This window comes from Pyrgilauda ruficollis, unplaced genomic scaffold (genome assembly GCF_017590135.1).
Source record: "Pyrgilauda ruficollis isolate IOZ18807 unplaced genomic scaffold, ASM1759013v1 scaffold19, whole genome shotgun sequence".
In the NCBI taxonomy this organism is placed as follows: Eukaryota; Metazoa; Chordata; class Aves; order Passeriformes; family Passeridae; genus Pyrgilauda; species Pyrgilauda ruficollis.
Window position 1 is genome coordinate 10328745 of NW_024518095.1, and position 13719 is coordinate 10342463.

At 36.1% G+C, this 13719-nt stretch overlaps 1 protein-coding gene across 1 annotated transcript in view; it reads left to right on the forward strand.

The window, feature by feature from the left end:
• Positions 1-13719, forward strand: part of PTPRQ (protein tyrosine phosphatase receptor type Q) — a 99556-nt gene that overhangs the window by 34510 nt on the left and 51327 nt on the right. The window contains exons 20-25 of the mRNA XM_041465510.1: positions 1958-2123; positions 2602-2892; positions 3132-3407; positions 4187-4338; positions 5478-5619; positions 7214-7483. Of these exons, the coding sequence (XP_041321444.1) occupies positions 1958-2123; positions 2602-2892; positions 3132-3407; positions 4187-4338; positions 5478-5619; positions 7214-7483 (1297 nt within the window). The remainder of the gene's footprint in view (positions 1-1957; positions 2124-2601; positions 2893-3131; positions 3408-4186; positions 4339-5477; positions 5620-7213; positions 7484-13719) is intronic.

Genomic DNA, 13719 nt, shown 5'->3' on the forward strand with positions numbered 1-13719 from the left:
CTTAACTTACCAAATGTAACACAAAGCTCTTTCCAGCCTTTTTCAGTTAGGTATGAAGCTACTATGAAATCCAAACTACTTCTAGAAGAAAGTCTATTATTAAGGTGGAATTTTTTGTATTTTGACTGATGTTGACTTAACCAAATACACTCAGCAAAACTAACAGTGTGCTTATTGTCAGTTAATGAGTGGATACAAAAATTTATACTCACAATTTGTGGAGCTTGTGTTGTGCATTCAAAACAAAGAATTAAGTTTTCATTGCCAACCTGTTTACTTATTTATATTATGTCAGTACTAATGACTGCAGGCAAAACTAGGTCTTCAGATGCAGATATAAAAATCTCAGGGAAATGAATGAGAGTATCACCTCTTGTTTTCTGCAAAAATAAAAATATTTTGCCAGTAAAAAAATTTGGTGAAGTGTTGCATTAGATATATAAATTCATATGTACTGGTGGCAGACATCAAGATTGCATACTGAACTATCAGTTTGCACAGTATGTATTCAACTGTGTGATAAAGCATATCACAGTGACTTCTTCAGTAAGAACATTCCTTATGAGAAATGTAATCCATTTTTCAGCTGCAGTTTTAGCATTCCTGTGCTTATATGTGGTATTTCTAAATTGTAATACCCAAATATTTCTGTTGCCTTTCTCTTGCTTTAGTAAGTTTGCTCTCACAGCCTCTCTTTTTCAGAAAAAAATTTCCTTGAAAGCTAACTTGCATTTTAAAGTGGAGGGTGTGGATTTGATCTAACACCAAAAATAGGGGGCAGGCCAAATAGCTGGAATTCATCAGGGGGTTGGGCAAAATCCAGCTCATCCTGAAAATATTGCTATGTGGAAAAGTTAGGAACTCTTTGGTCCTGAGAAGTGCTGTCCATGCCATCTGCTCAATGGGGCAATGTGTCTGCTGTAGAGAAATGCTACTGGCTCTTTGAATCAGCAGTGAAGATTTGACTTGCTACCCACTCCCCGGTGCTTGAGCTGAATGTGATTATGGGCTAAATATCTTCTCAATAATTTTCTAACCATGAACCAAACTGTGTTGGATCATCTAAGTCAGGTTCCTGTAAATCAGTGGATGATTCAACACATTCAGCTTTGACTGATTCAACTAATGTGGTATAGCTGAACTTACATAAATAATATGGTTTATGTTTTTTCTTTTCATCTTCCAAAACTGTTGATTCTAAACAGGAATAGCCTCCTTACAGGTGCTGATATGAAGCACTAACTTGTTGCTGTAGTCACAGTATTAATGACATTTTTTTATATAGTTCAAAAGACAGTGGGACTAGGTTCTGCTGCTATCCTTTCAGTAGCAAGTAACTGCACAAAGGAAAAAAGTTCTGCTGATGCCTTCAGTTTAACATGGTGCACTCACTATAGACATTTCCTTAGAGATAATGGCATGGTGTTACTGCAAGGGACAACTAGCAAAAGGAACAGTTTATCAAGGGGTGTGGTGAGATCTCCACCACTGGAAGTTCTAAGTTTAAAATCTACTCTCATAAAAATAGATTAAAGAGAGAGAAATCTTTTGATTTGATTAACAATGAGCAACCAAGGCATGTGTGATTCATGTAATCTATAAACAAGTAGCAGATGCTATTTTTTTTTGTTATTTTCTTGATGAAATATGGATCAGCACACTGCAATATTACAGTTTTAATCCTTGAATTGTCATTCAACAATTACAAACAACAGAAGAAGCCAATAATGTACTCTGTAGTACTATACAAGGAGTATAAATAGACATCATACAATCAAGTATTTCAGAAAAAATCAGTACTCATTAGGAGTCAAAACATAGGTTTATGTATTCTGAGTGCTATGGTCAATCATGTCTGCTGGTGGTGGTGATGATGGCTAAATGGGGAACTAGAAAGAGAAATCAATGAATAAAAAACATTTTAAGTGGTAACATTTTCTTTTATTTCTCTCTTTAGAATTTCACAAGTTATGGTAATGACAGCAATGTGAGTTTGTCTCCATTTGTAGTGCTGGATGACTTGGCAAAATACAGCCATTATACTTTGTGGTTAACTGCAAGCACAGCATTTGGAGATGGAAACAAAACCAGTGAAAAAATAGATGTATATACAGATCAGGATAGTAAGTTAATAACTTTTTTAGTGCTCATTGTATATCAGTGCTTTTATTAAATATTTATTAAATATTGTCTAACTTAAAAATTAATGTACTGTTATGATGGCAAAGTAAAATAAAGACCATTAAATGTGGTTTTCAATGCTGCAATATTTATCTTTCCAAGGAAGGAATTTTGATCTGTGTCTTTGAAATACTAAGAACATAGAGCACAAGCCTCTGTGGATACAAGCAATAAAATTATTGTCTTAAGCTTTCATTAAGACTCTTTTCCTAAACAAATTTAACAGAAATGATTATTCATATATGCCTTCAACTATTTTGCTTTTGATATTGAAACACAAATTATTTTTAAAAGTTGTAAAAAATATGACAACTGACACTTTCAGACTAATTATATTTTGAACAGTTATTTCTGGTTGGGGTTTGGATGTTTTATAACTGTAATCCATGCATTTAATTTTTTGCTTATTATCTCTCATAGTCCCAGAAGGTTTTGTTGAAAATCTGATCTATCAAAACATTTCCTCATCTTCTGTAAATGTAAGCTGGCTTCCACCATCCCAGCCAAATGGCTTAGTCTTCTTTCATGTTTCTCTAAGTTTAATACAACTGGGAACCAGTAAGATATTATCTTTCCTTACTTACAACACAAGCATAATTTTTGATGGTCTGGAGAAATACACTGATTACATTCTGAAAATCACACCAGCCACTGATAAAGGAGCTTCTGAACGGCATACTCTAAGTCTTCATATAAGAACTGATGAAGATGGTAAGATTAAGATATTTTATTAATTCCTAAGGAAATGTATATAAAAAAAAACCCAAATAACTTTCTAAAAGAAAAAAAATTGTTTATTTTTCTTGTTTCACTTAAAGTGTTTTTGTAATACAGTGACACAAACAACTACTGCACATTTCTATTTTAAGACTGTGAAATAGAATTTTTCATTGTAAATCACATTTTTCTGAGATTATCCTTGTTTTTCCCTTTCTTATTTCTTCATATAGTCCCAGAATCAGCGCCTGTAATGAAAACATTTTCAAATCTCTCAACTACCTCAGTTATGCTTTCGTGGGACCCTCCTGTTAAGCCAAATGGTATTATAATACATTATGATTTAAATCTATTTGGGCCAGAAAGGAATAACTCATTCTCTACCACAAATAATTTTATCATTTTGGAAGACCTTCTGCCATTCACATTGTACAGCATTTATGCAGCTGCCAGAACAATAAAAGGACCTGGTCCATCTGCTGTGCTTCAGTTCTACACAGATGAGTCAGGTGAGCAAACTCAATTATAAACAACTTCAAAATATCAGCTCTATTGCAGCATCCATCTTAGATCTGAGCATCAGACCTGTGGATATGAAGGATTAATTTTCCATTGGTCTGTGAGTGAGGAGCTTTCAGACAAAGGAAGCACTGGAAGGCAACTATTTCCTGAGTGCTCCTCCTCCTGCCACAGTGCTCAAGAGGAGGTCACATTCTGCATAGGATTACAAAAATAACTCCATGAAGAAATATCTTTTGCCTTTGGAATGTGTTATGGTTTGCAAATTGTCAGGGATTTTGAAGAAACAAGTACCTTTCTCTTCATCTCCCCATATAATTGAAAAACGATAAAACATGGAAATATTTCTGACACATTCACACAATTCTCCTGTACATGGAGCTCCTCTCCCCTGCATGGTAAATTACACATCTTTTAAATATATGATGAGTTGTGCTCCATATATGGTGTAGGAAGCAAAGCATGTCGCATTCCAGTTATATATGTAATATGACTTCTGATAAATGTTTTAGTTCTGACAGTAGGGATGTTTAAGTGATTAATAGATTGGTTAGATCTCTAAGAAGATCCTTGCTGACTAAACATGTATTCTGGATTAATGGAATTTGTTTCATGTCAAAGAGGAAGAAAAAAGATTGGATTAGCAATGAAGTACTGTTGGCTTGAGTTCAGATACAAATGTTAACGAAAGTGCCTATGTTCTCCTTGCATGTATTGTTTTGCCTGGAGTATTTGTGATTTGGTACTCAATAGCATTTCTCTTTTGCAGTGCCATTAGCTCCACCCCAGAATTTGACCATTATCAACTACACTGCAGATTCTGTGTGGCTAAAATGGGATCCAAGTCCCCAATCAAATGGTGTTATTATGAGATATCATTTTAAGATTTATCAAAACAACACTGAAAAACTATATTTTTGGGTATGTTTATAATTAAGAGTGTATAATCTTTTAAAGTATTTTTAGTGCTTTAGGAAAAAAAAGATATGGCAAATATTTTAAATGTCTGCTATGCTCCTAGAATTATGAGGCACCTATAAATTCCTATTTGCTAAGACAGTTTATTTTCCTTTCCACCATACCTGTAATTCAATTTTTCAAATTAAACAGGAAAAATAGTTTGATTTTAATGTGCTTTGAGCTTCTTATGTTTCATTAACAGTGAGATTTATTAATCTTACTTGGTATTTTAGTGTAAGCTTGATGTTAGAAAATGATAGAAGTTAATTGCTTTGTGGCTATCTTTGTTTAACTGTTTAGTACCTATGGACTTTCAAGATTCAAAAAATTTTTCCTTCTTAAAAAATAGTAAAAACTGTTCAGAGGTCTCCATTAAAAAAATTGAATAAGAACTGAGTAAATTGTAACTGAAGTAGATACCATAGAGATGTTCAGGGCCAGATTGGGTGGAGTCCTGAGTAACCCAGTCTTATGGAAGATTCCCTGCTCACAGTATGGCGGTTGGAACTGGATGGTCTTTAAAGGCTTCTTGCAACCCAAACCATTCTATGAACTTATAATTTTATGATATACAAAATTTGATCAAAGCTGAAATCTGATTGTTTGGGTGGCCTCAAGGAATACTCCATAAGCTGCAAAGGCAGCAAGCTGAGGTCAGGATTGCATCTCGAGCTTAGCAACTACATAGTGAGCCCTGTTCATCTGAGATGCTTGTAAAAGCTGCAGGAAAAGACAATGCTGCAGTGAGGTCTGCTGTTATTCCCCATTGTGGGAGGAAGTGCTGGCATCATCCCAGTTTCTTCCATAATGCCTGAAGGCCGCAATGTGCATGTGAAAGAGGAACAGTGGATTCTGCAGCCAGCTACCTTTGGAAGCACATTCTTTGGGTTTTCATAGAAACCACCAAAGATCTGCAAGGAAGTAGAAGGTGAGAGGTGTTGATGTGAATCTGGAAATAGTTTTCAGTATTTGACTGAAAGCTTCTCAGAGCACAAGAGGCAAAACTATGGCTGTAAATCTGTTCATTTCATTAGGTTCAAGATGAATGCTACAATGTTTCTAGAGATTAATTGTGTACTAATAATATTTCCTTCCTTAAGAACATTTCAGGTTCAAGCCATGAGGCAAACATTGTTGGATTAGAACCATACAGCCCCTATTTTATCAGTGTCTCTGCGTTTACCAAGCTTGGGAATGGCAATCAGTTCAGTAATGCTGTCCAATTTACAACAATGGAATCAGGTTAGATATGACTTTTTCTAAGCTGCAGTTCTGAGAGTTTTAAATATATTTGTTTTCCTTTTATGGTTGAACAAAAGTCCTCCTTTTCTCTCCAAAGAAAACATAACCTAACTCTATCTCATTATCTCTTGCCCGCATAGCACCGATTCACATTCCTGTTGTAGAGTATTTGAAGTCTGATTGAAGTCTGATTTCGGAAGTGTAGAATTAAAAATGTCCTCATCTGAAATGAGAGGCTTACATGGCTACTATAAATCTTTTAATAGCAACACAGATAAAGGAAGGAAAATTAGATAGGTATCAGTCTTTGCAGATCAAAGCAAAAATTCAGATCCCTATGAAAATAACTGAAACATTAGCAGTATCAAAAGCAGCTGGACAAAAGATTGGCAAATGAACTGGAAGTTACATTAGACAAATAGAAATTTTTAACTTTTTTTTTTTTTAAGAATTTATTTTAGGTAGGAAGATAACCACTAAAATTGAAATACTTAACATTCACTAAAGAGAGCCTATGGGTTTGTGAAACTGGCTGTTGTGCAAAACTGTATCTCCTTTGCCAGGTCAGAGCAACCCCAGGCTCTGTAAGAGCTGTCAGTGCCAGGGAACAAGCATGGATTACAGGGCTCCCAGGTTCCTCTACAGTTAGCAAAGGGAGCACACCTCAAAATAAAAAGATCCCATATGGTGACTACAGGTCTGCTAAGATCATGCTTCCAGTGAAGATTCTTTCCAGAACCGGTAAAGAGTTTGTGGGGAAGAGTTTTGCTGTTTATTGTACCAAAGAGTTACAATACTGTCAGAAATCTGGACCATCACTGAGCTGGTTGAGTTTGGCTTTTGACTCCTGCAGCTGAAGGTGGTCCACCTCAAAAGCCATGGTCATCCATCAGTTATTTCTTCTCATCACTGGCATTCCATATTTTTGGTACTTTCTTCATGTCTCTAACCAATTGTTCATAAGTAATTGCTCTCCTTTCAAAGTGATTGTAGTATTTTCTACCTTCATTATATTTTATGAGCACTTAAAAAAATTTCTTTTGCTACAACCAGCAAATAGAGGGGAAACAATAAATTGAAAGAATTGATATGAAAGCTCTGAAATCTGCCCAGTGACTTCTATACAGAGAAATGTAATATAGTGCCTGAAAGAAATAAGGTTGGCAGATATAAGAAAACAGATAAATAAGGAACTTCTGCTGTTGATGCTGTTACTATGTGTATGGAGTAGGTATATACAGTATGTATACTGTGTATGTTGTAGTACACTGCGTTTAAAAAAACGTGGGGAAATATGAGCAAAAAGTTTTTTTGGGGAAACAAAACTGAAGCCCACAACTAGGAAGAAGCCAGAAAGATGGCCTCCTATCTCAAGTACTAACATCAGTCACATTCATAGCAGTTGGAAAGGAACCATCTAATGAGGACAAAGTAAGTTTTGTTCTTTCAATGTGTTTTTTTATTAATTTGTCTGACACTGCAGTGTTTGACCATTTCTACGAACACAGGGTCTGCTTCTCTAATGATACTGCTGTGTGATTACAATTTCAGTTGTGTGTGCATGTTAATCTTTGGTGCCTGTGTGTCCTTTAAGTGCCAGATGCTGTACAGAACATTCGTTGTATCGCAACGAGTTGGCAATCTATCCTAGTGCAGTGGGACCCTCCTGCTTCAGCCAATGGCATAATTACACATTACATCATAGCAATTGAAGGAAATTCTACAAATTTTTCATCTTATGATACACTGCATACTTTTAGAAATCTGCTTTCCAACGTTACTTATCAAATAAAAATAAAAGCTGCAACATCTGCTGGTGATGGTGAAGAACAGATATGCAATGCCAGTACACTTCCAGAAAAAGGTAAATAATTATTCAAGTTAATTTTTTGTTTAATTTAAATGATGACTGTGAAACAAGCAGGCATGAAAAACTGTTTCAATACAGGCAGTTAAATCATTCTGTTTATATTTCTTGCTAATAGTGAAAGAAGAGAAACAGGGCTTCCTCTTTCTATCATTTTAGAACACACCTAGTGATGAGAATAAGTTGCCATTTTTAAAAACACAGAACACCTTTTTCTACATGAGTTTGAATAGTTATTTTATTAATTTATGATCACCTATTATTTTATGTTGTATAATATTTGCCTTGTTCCTAGTGTATTTAGCATATTTGAGACTGTATCTCTGAAAAAAATTTTTAGGAGTGAAATTTTTGTTGTTTTGCTTTTACTAGCTGACAGTGATATGAATTCAATGGCAATAAAGCTGTTCAGAATTCAGGAATTTGAGAATTTAGCCTCTACAAGCAAACTTTGTCATAACTTTTCATGGGTAGGATTTTTTAAAAGAAGGAGGAAAATTGTGAGCTAAATACAAAGGAAAACATAGACAGGTTTTCTGGGACTGAAGCAAAAAATTGTTACCCAAAGTCTGTCTTCCTTTTTCTCTCCACACATACACTTCACACTTCACCTAATCTTGGCAGTGCTTTCACCTGACACGTGAAACATGGAGATGATATTCCTTGCAAAATAGAATTAGTTCTATGTGACTAGCTGTGTACCTATCTTCTAAACTGAAAGTGGAGAGGAGCTCAAACCTGAATCCAGGAAGCAAAGGACTGTTTCAGTCCTCCAGTCAGGGATGATTGTTACTCTTGGGACTATTTCGTTGGGATTTTTTTCTTCTTTGGTGATAGTTAAATATAAAAATAAAAAATTATGTTAAGTAAGAAACATCCAGATAAGATTTCACATTTCTTCTAAATTACAGGACAAATTATTGCATTTAGCTCTTTTTTTTTTTTTTTTTTTTGTGTTCTCTTAAGCAAGATCAATTTATGCCATGGAGTTTAGGAGGTCTCTATTTCAGAAAAGCTGGGTAATTAGAAAACACAGGGGTGGGATGGAGGAACACTACTGTACCCCAGAAGCTTAGAAACCAAACAGCTTTTGTAATACTTTATTCCTAAGTTTTTGAATAACTTAGAAGATGAGTTGCAGCACTCATACATACTTCAACTGAAAGAGTGAATTTTCTCAGATCTGTCAAATAATAAACACAACACTCTGTGTCAGGAGCAAGGTTTTGGTTCAGAGTGACAAATGGAGGGGAGCAGCTTGGCTATGCAGACTTGGGTCAGACATGGAACTTGGAGGAGATCAGAGTTACCCTTACTCTTAGAAGTTGCTAGCTTCCTGAGTGGCACACACCTCCACTGGATCCCTCCTGTCCACAAAGCCTTGGTCTCCCATTATGAGCTTTGATTTCCAAATTTCTTAAAATTAGACTTGTGGATGTGCATGTCTGAATTAATCTAGATCACGTCTGTGTTGTGTGCTGAACTACTGCTGCTTTGGTTCCAGATCAAATGGATGAGCTCCAAATGAGGACAAGCCCCTTGCTGGCATATTTTGGCCAACATTGTGAAAATAGCCAGGGTTGTACTTTGATGACTGCCCCTCCTCATGATACAGTCTATCCCACTAAAGCCTGGCCACATCTGTTATTTGAACTATGACATGGCACATTCATACACATTTCTGATGAACATTTTCTGTCTAAATTGGCTTCCTTGTCAACAGCTCCCCCACAAATGCTGCCAGTTTGTGATCTCTGATGGTCCCCTTCTGTCCAGAACCTTGGCAATTTAAGACTTATGCCTGGTTCATCTGTTCTCTTGTTTGCTCAGAAACTTCTGTTCATCAGCAGGGCTCAAAATCCAATTTTGAAAAGGCAAGGGCATTGTTTAAGTATTAAACATGAGCATACTCTTACACAACATTTTACAGCGTTGGCTGGAAATAATGTAGTGAGCTGAGCTGCTGTGCTAGATGTTAGATGTGTGTGTTCCTGCACTTCTGGACATTTCTCAAATACAGTCAGAACACTCAAAGCTTTCTTTTACACCATGGCTGCTGAGCCCCTAACCCTCAGAGCCAGAGCAAGACTGAACCTGGGGATAGAGTTCAGACTTGTAGATAGCTGCATGGGAGGGATGTTACCCTCTGGTAACAGAGGAGAACAGGATACTTCCTTGGATCTTGGAGGATGGGGGAAAGGCTTCTAGCAGTGTTAAAGAAGCCTGACACCTGAGAAAGTTAATTGTTGGGATTTCTGAGAAATTTTTGATTGGACATTAATTAGTCCTTGAGAAAAGACTGAGAAAGCTGTGGATTAAGCCTGGGCTTTAGGGAGCGACTGGTAGTATCTTATATCCATGTCATAAGGAGTTGTACTAGCAGGGAAAAAAAACCCAAACCAGTCTTTATTTTCTAACAACATTTGTTTTATGTGTCTTATCACTGGGAGTTTTCCTAAGTGAAGGATTTGTACTTTTTGTCGCAACCTCTGCACTGACTCTTTCTTGCTTTGTTGTTGCTTAGTCATATTTACAACAAACTAGTTATTATTAGGACATTTCCTTAGCTGTGTGTTTGCATGAATTGTTTTGTAGTGACTGGATACTAGGAATTGGAGATTCATGGATGGGAATAGAAACAGTTTTATAGCTGTTGTCAGCTTCTTATTTATGGTGGTCTAAGATTAGTCACAGAATATGTAGCCAGCACTGAGTCACTGACAATGCATTTATTTCTGACATAAAGTGAAATCAAATTTGGCTCAGTGTCTCACTGCATAGCATTTGACCTTTAAATTCTTGGCAAGATTGTTTGCCTTTTTTGAGGTAAATTTGTTCATATCTGGGTACAATTAAACATGAATCATGAAGCTTAAATTTATGAGGAGATTAGTAGTGTTTTTTGTCTAATCTAGCTCCATTGTCATGGTAAACCACCTCTGCCAGGCTGCAATATGTTATAAAAGCTGTCAGCTTTGTAGTGGTAGTATTAGTTTGTGATTAAATACATTATAAGGGATATGAAAGATAATATAGTATATGTACACATGCATAAATGAATTAGGATTTTATGACTGAATAATATCTTTGGATTGTTTTCAAGATAATGCACATACTAAAATGAAATTTCATTAAGGTTGAGTGAATTTTTAGAAGCAAGAGAGAACCACAAAATAGTAGCAAACTTCTCCAAAAGGCACACTAAAGCTGTGAATATTCAGTTAACTCACAAATCTGGGACAAGTGTAACGATCATTCAGTTTACAATAAAAATAGAACAATTAAAAAGCCACCTAGGAGTATGCAAAGCTTGAATAATAAAAAAAAAACCCTGCTTCTGCTTTAAATTTTTTCAGTTAGATTTTGCTTTATAGACTTTCCATTTTTTTCTGAGAATGTTAATGTTAATTGTTTATGTTAATTGTTAATGTTATTGATTGTGTTAGTAAGACACACAGAGTAATTCCCCCATTTCTCCCCCTTACTGCTAGTCATACCTGATATTATACCTGAACACAGTCTAACGAGAGGCTGAGGCCCCCACTGTACTCTGGGGACAGTCCTTACCATTTGTTTTCTGCTAAACAGAGATGCATTCATGATGACTTACATTTAGAAGAAATATGGCTAGAAATTTGCCCAAGAAGCATTTTTTTCATTTAACCTGGGCTTCATTTTATAGGCCATTAATAACTTGTAGCTATACACATAAGTATGCCTTGTGAATAAAGAAGAGTAATGCCTAAAGGAATTGGTGATGGGAAAGTTTTTCAAGTATCTTGGTGTGGAGGTGGCAAATTAGCATCATCTTTTGTTACACATGCACAAAATGTCTTTACTCTCTACACACAAAAGATTCTGGATTTGTATCTCCAGTATGGAAGTTCCCACTGGAAAATGAGGGCTTGTTTAAATCAAAACCTTTGAGAAGCACAAAGCATAGCAAGAGCTTAAAGCCATCTTCACATCCAAGGAAACACTGTTTCCTTCATCATAAATCCTTTTCTCAGGATCTGGCAGTTCATGACAGCTCTGAGCTGGAGTTACATGATTTTCCTCATTAAGTAGTGAAGAAAATGACAGATGACTGTGATGTACTGGAAGAATATTTAAACCCATGCCCTCAAGTGGTTCTTAGGGCTGCAAGTAGGATGTGCAGTGCAGATGGTTTGCCCTGGTTATTCTGAGGAATCAGCCTGCTGAAGACCCACTGTATTGGAAATGGCAGAGCTTCAGTGTGCCCTGTCAGTATGCAGAAAAGGGCTGTGTGTTTCACATGTTCCTTCCCTACTGCAAGTTTCAAAATTTTATTAAAGTAAAATCATCCAAAAATTATAGAGTGAATTAGGAATAAGAATCTTTGAAACACTTCTTTACAAGATGACTAATTTTTTTTCCCCCAGGTGTAATTTTCTTTATGTAATTTGGACTTCTTTACAGCTTATGATTAGTTGTTTGGTCCAAATTTAAGTTAATGGCTGTGATGGGAAATCTTCACTAGAAAAATGCACTTGAATGGTGCCAATGAAATTGTACTGGTGTGATTTTTATAAGAAGGTTGATAAAAGCAGATCATTCATATAGCATAGGATAAAGGAATTTTTTGTAGGGACTAGATCAACTCTGCATTAATATACAAGAAATGGTGGTGACATATATGTACAAAGCTGACATGGATAGCATCTACAGGTCAAATACAAATGTTTACTGAATAGCAGATTGTTTTAGTTTAATGGAAAGCTGAACATTTAAGACTGGAGTACAGGTAGCTTTTCACTACTCTTTTTAGCTTAAAGAAGTTAATTTCTCTCTAGATTTGCATGATTTTATTTTTCAGTACTTAGATCCCACAGTTGGACACTGAGTTTTCTGATGTACTAAGGACTGAGAAACATGGTCCATAGAGGCTCTTTTAAGATGTGCTCTCAACTGTGCAATTACCTTTAAAGCATGTCTGATAATGTCAGTCCCAAGTAATGGGAAAAATAGTCTACAGTTTTTTACATTTTTATATTAGCAAAATATTTTGGGTCCTATTCATGATGTACTTATTCATACTGAGCAGGACTTTGTGTCATGATGAGTCCTCCTGAAGTTAACATTCTATACTCGATTAGTATTTAGTATGATCAGGCTTATCAGCTAAACCCATGGAACTCATTTGTGTAACTAAGATTTCAACATTTAATAGAGATAATCAATACAGAATATTTCTTTTCAGTTATTTCTATTTTCTGAAGATTTTTTTTGGTGTGTGCCCACTACTGTCGGTTCTGCTTTGTTCTTCACTTTCCTCCTATTGATGCTCTTAATACCGCCCAACAGACTTCTAGGCTGCCGCAGTCCTTTTAATCCAAACTCCAGCTACAAGCAGCTGTTCTGTAGGCAGGCTTTTTTTTATTAACTTTGTTAGGAACTATGCCATATCATATTACTGTCTTCTGTTCACGGCCCGTGCAGCTGTAGTTGTTGCTTTCCACAAAAGTCTCCACAGAAAGCCGTAACCTCTCTTTTCTCAGTAGATTTGTGTGTGTCCTTTGCTGCCCTTAGGTTATCTTGCATTGTGAAAAAGGTTTTTTTCCTACCAAGTCTTTTTTGTTGGTTTAAACCACTTCTATTGGCCAATTTCAACTTGATATGAGTCTTTCCACTGTGCTAGTGCTTTTTCTACCAAGAATTTCCTTTTATTTATGTTATCAAAAAACCCCTAATCTCGGGGCAGTCCACTAGCTTTGGAAGGGCTGATTAGCATTGTAGCCAGACAAGCATAGGGCCAAGATCTGCCAAACTAACTTCTACTTAGGAGTTTAACTTTCTGTCCACTTCAGTGAGAGCTCAGGCATGTAAATATGTTTTAAGAGCTTAAAATCCCATGCGGATCTGATTTCAGTTACTTTTCATTGAAATTTAGGCATCATATGAACAATGGTAGGTGAATCTGAAAATACCTCATTCCTCTGCCATTCCAGAAATTGAATTCGCCAGCATTTCATGGATAGCCTCTCTGCCAGCTCCCCGGCTGGCTTTCAAAAGCTGAATTAGAACCTATTACATGGAAAATTAGGTGGAGTATATTGCACCAAATGTTTCAGACTTAGAAAAACTCCCAGCTCCCAGAGATGAATTATAACAAACATAATACAATAGGGAAAGACTGTGAGATACGTGATGAGACTTAAGGGATCCTATGTATGATTCTTGGGAAATTTAAATTTGGGATTAGGATGAGAATT